The sequence below is a fragment of the Ursus maritimus genome, unplaced genomic scaffold (assembly GCF_017311325.1).
Source record: "Ursus maritimus isolate PB19 unplaced genomic scaffold, ASM1731132v1 scaffold_18, whole genome shotgun sequence".
Taxonomy (NCBI): Eukaryota; Metazoa; Chordata; class Mammalia; order Carnivora; family Ursidae; genus Ursus; species Ursus maritimus.
In genome coordinates, this window is record NW_024424230.1 from 1065779 (window position 1) to 1070574 (window position 4796).

Consider the following 4796-nt stretch of genomic DNA (forward strand, 5'->3'; position numbering starts at 1 on the left):
TCCTGCTGTTGGTACATGCCTTCTTTTTCTGGCTCTGGACAGATCTAAAAATACTGGATTATGCATATGTTGTGGAAGTTTAAAATGTACATAAAAACCCTGTCACTGCAACAGCATCAGTTCTCCGTAAGGTGGGAACTGGCATGCTTTTTGTTGACCACCAAATGATGCATTTTTAAACAGATTAAGTTTTTAAAATGTTATTTTAAAAATAAATACTTGCAAATTCTTCTTTTCCTCCCCCCGCCCCCCTTAGTTACTTTTCACCTTTCACGTTTCAGAGAAAACAATCTGCCTACGAATGGTAGAAAGTGGCTTCTGTATTGTTTGCTTTTGGAATGCTGAATTGTAAATGTGTGTAGTGTGGGTTGGGGGGGGGGGGGGGGGGGGGGGGGGAGTACTCAAGGCAAACCATGCATATACAGATAAAAGAAAAAAGATCTCTTCACCGAGGGCTGGTGGCCTTCTTTCCCTTAATTTAAACACAGCCTGTGAATACCACTGGTAAATTCTTAAATCACATGCTCACCACATTTAAAAGGATTTTTGAGATAGCCATACGACTGTAACTTGGCAGAAAATAAAAACACACTTTGAAACAATTAGTGCTAACAAACAAAATACAGGAGGGCAAATTGTTTTAAATTATAATATTCTTTTGTTCTTCCTTAAATACATATTTTCTTTCTAACGACAATAAAATACATCTTTTTTAAGTTGTATTTTATACAGCAAAAGACAGCAATATCACACTTTTTAGAGTTCTTAGTAGTATAAGTGCTGTTCTGTCAGAAGTTTTAATTAATTTTTCTTAAAACAAAAATATTCAGCTGGCTCCAAAGATTTCACTATCTGTGGCTTACACTTAACTGAATTCTAAAGTTGCACCACATTTATTTGTAAATTTTCAGGAACAGGAATGAAATAATTTGCAGTTTTAAATGATAGTTCTTACAGAGAAAGTAGGTCTCAGGCATCCTTCAAATAAAATTTTACAACAGGATAACTTCAGAACTTAACATAAAGCATTATTACTTTTTCTCATTTTAGATACGTCATCGTATTTCATTTCTGCCATGATAAGATTTGGGTAACACTGACGCTATTTTTGGATAGCTGTGATTTCATTGCTTGCCTAAAAACCAAAGCCTGAAAATAGTCATATATTTTTTTTAAGAACTAATCTCTTTTTACTGTAAATTAATGTGGCTGTGCCTCCCTGCCCTCCCCCATATTGTAACTAAAAACTGTACGTGTTTGTTTTTCATGGCATTATCGATAGCCTTCAATTTTACTTCCTGCATCTACTGCTTTAATTAATATGTCACGCCCAAACTGATACAAAAGAACTATTTACTTTGTCTGTAAAACACTGTAAACTAACGTAGCTCTCTTATAACTTCATGCACAGTCTGCTTCTTTCCATTGCATTTAACAAAATTACAATTTTGAGAATATCTGATTCATCTGGAATAAGGGAGTTTTCAGGACCCTTTCTGTTAAAAAAAATATTTTAGTTATCTTACTAATCACGATCAGCACGGCAGAGTAATACATCCACGAGCATTCCTTGAGTGAACAGAACAGAGTATCTTTTATACTCCATGAACAATCAGCTTCAGAATAATTAAATCAGAAAGAACTATTTTTTAAACAGTTTGCCTAAAGTACCTTTAAAACAATCCAGGAAACCTACTGCTTGACCAAGGCTCAGCCCAGACCGGCTATTTCTGGCCTGTTGCAAAATAGGACCAGGAACTGTGGCAATATCTTGATTACAATTCCCAGCGACTGTGAAAAACCCAAGCTTGACAAACTTTAATCCTACGATGGGTAAAAAAACCTGAATACGTTTCACCTCTAAATAAATTCAGTAACAAGAGGAATTCAAAAGAGAACTTGTAAATAATTTACTCCATCTTAGGTTTTCAATATAGGCTACATATCCCTCAACATGTTTACGCTATTAGGCTCACCATGCTCACATTTCTGACGTGAAATTAAAAATGAATAGCAGGGCCTCAGCTTGTTAATTGTTAAATACAAGGGGTTTTACTCTATTAATTAAAATATGCTTTAATAAAAGGAGACATTGCACATTTTGATAACGACCCTACAAAGCTGAGAAGTATTTACATTGTTGCATTTTGGGGCGGCTGTGAAAGCCGATTTTAAGCTATTCAGGAGCCACAATAATAAAGCTTTAAAATTCCTCACTGGGATGCAATGTAGTTCTTTTGAAGGAAAGACTGTCTTTCTCATTCGGCAGAAATAAATCCATTCATTTGATCATGTAGTCATTGAGGGCAATACAAAACAAACCAAGTGTGAGAAATTCTATGTGATGAAGTAAACAAAACAAAAAAAAATCCATTTCCATGACAAAAAGATTCTTTGTCCTTAATCTACCCACCATATGCAAGCGTTTCTTTTTAGCATATCTGCTGTTCTAATCTTGGGTGACTAGGGCTACAGATAAGACTCCCCACCTCCACGGCGACAAAAAGACCCCAACGAGTTCACTAATTTTACTGAATTCATTAACTCCCACCGTGTTAGAAGCGTTTTCTCCCTTTCCCTACTCCGACGTGGACACATACCTGCTTTGACAAACTTTACAACACCGTGTGATCAACTCTTCAACTCCTTTTGTTTTGTTTTGTTTTGTTTTTTGCTCTGAGTCTCACGGTAAAAAGACGCGTCTCTGCCTCTAAACAACTTACGATGGGTTAACCAAAAAAGTTGGCCGGCCTGTTTTTTCCAGGAGCTGCGGTCTGAGCTCCGCGCGGCTCCGGCGGCCCGCGCCCCGGCCGCCCCTGGCGCACCCTGGGGACCTGCAGACGCGCGGGCGGCAAAGCGCAGCCCCGGCCGGTCCCCTGCTCTCCAGCCTCCAACTTCCGCGGCTCCTGCCTTCCCTTCGGGACGCGGAGGGAGCTCCGGGCAGCCGAGAGGCTGCAGAGGTGCCTGCGGCGCATCCGAGAGAGCAGGAAAGGCCGGAAGAAACTTGGAGCCCCCAGAAACGTGCCGGGTCCTACCGCGTGCAAGGACCACCCCCACGCCGCGGCGGGGCTCACCCGGCTTAATTCCCAAGGCGGCCATTAGAAAGGCCAGGCGACACTGACTTCCTACTCGCCTCGGAACGGGATCCGGGCTTGTCGACGCGCCGGGACCTCGCAGGCTTCATGGCCCTCGGGGCACACGAGGCGGCCGACAGCCGGCTGGGGCGGGGGGCACGCCGGGGGTCAGGGCAACGGCCCCGCTCCGAGCGCACACCGCCCCGGGGCCGGGCTCCGAACAAAGCTGCCCGGGCGGCGGCCTCCCCGGACCGCGTCCGGCGGTAGGTGAGCCCCGGACACGTCCCCGGTACCGCGCCGGCCCGGGGGTCGCGCGGTCGCCGAGGACGGGCCCAGCGTCCGCGCTCAGGGGCCCGGGAAGGCAGCGCGGAGTCGGCGGCGCGGCCCCCCCCCCCGCCTGCCCGGGTAGTTCGGGCCCCCAGCCGGCCCGAGCCCCGGCGCGTCCGCGCGCTGCGCCCCAACTCCGAGCAGCCGAGCCAAGTTTACTTGCCCGCAACTCCGCACCGCGCGCTGCGGGAAGGACCGGGGTCCCTGCGGCTGGCCTGCCGGGGCCGAGCACCGCGCTCCGGCTCTGGGACCAGCCATTCCCCCAGCCCGCGGGGCCCCGAGCCCGACCCCCGCCGACCCGACCCCCGCGGCCCCTCACCGTGCTCGGGAGCCCCGTCTGGCGGCGGCAGCTCTTCGTCCGACTTGAGGTGCTGGGGCTTGGCCTGCTTGCGCCGAGACATGCTGCTAGCGGCGCGCGGGCCCCGAGCGGGACATCGGCATCAGCGGGGCGGCCGGCGGGGACGGCACGGGGCGCGGGGCGCGGGGCGCGGGCGGCGGCGGCGGCTGCGCGGGCCGCGCATGGGGCTGAGCAATTAGGCTGGTGAATAATGCATGGCCATTAGCGGCGGGCCGCGCCGATTGGCCGGTCTCCAGCGGACTCGGCGGCCTATGCAAATGAGGCCGCGCTCGCAATTAGCGGCCGCGCGGGGCGAGGGGCGCCTGCGGGACCCGGCGCGGCGGCGCTCACATCTCGGCCCAGGCGGCCCAGCGGCTCGGCGCGGGCGCTCCTCGGTGCCCGGGGCGGCGGGCGCGGGGTGCGGCGGCCGCGCTGCCCAGGGCGCAGGCGGCAAACTTTGGCGGCGTCCGCGCGGCGCCGTCTCCGCCGGCGCGCCGGGCTCCGCCCCTTTATAGAGAGTCTGCGCCGCCGCCCGCGCCCCGCGCGCGCCCCCGCCGCCCGGCCGCCCCTCCCAGCGAGCGGCCGCGGGCGGGGCGCCTTTGTCTCGCCCGCCCGCTCGGGCGCCGCGCCGCCTGCGCTCCGGGCGCGCAGGGCCGGGCGGCCGGCCGGCTCGGCTCCTCGGCGGCGGGTCTCGCTCGGCGCGCCGGCCGCGCTCAGGCTCAGGTGCCCCTGTCTGCGGACCGTCTCTCCTCTCCGGGCTCGCGTCCCCTCCGCGGGCTCCGCCGGCGGCCGGCCGGCTCCGAGGCTCGCGGCCGGAGCGGAGCGGAGTGCGCACGCCGGGGTGGCGGGACTTCGGCAAGACCAACTTTCCGGTTCGGAAGCGGCGCGGGCCGCGCGGCTCCTCCCCTCCCCTCCCCGCGTCCCCCTCCCCTCCGTCCCCCTGTCTCCCCGCCCCCCCGGGCCCCTCCGACTCGGAGCGCCCGCCCCGCCCGCCAGGCCTCCCCTTCGCCAGCGGCTCCTTAAATCCAACGGGAGGGAGGGGTCGGCGGGGCTCCGGT

General features: G+C 54.1%; 1 protein-coding gene across 1 annotated transcript in view; it reads right to left on the minus strand.

Annotated features, from left to right (window-relative positions):
* Positions 1 to 3802, minus strand: part of SALL3 (spalt like transcription factor 3) — a 16699-nt gene extending 12897 nt beyond the window's left edge. The window contains 1 exon segment of the mRNA XM_040632359.1: positions 3721 to 3802. Coding sequence (XP_040488293.1) covers positions 3721 to 3802 — 82 coding nt within the window.
* Positions 3803 to 4796: the final 994 nt, after the last annotated feature.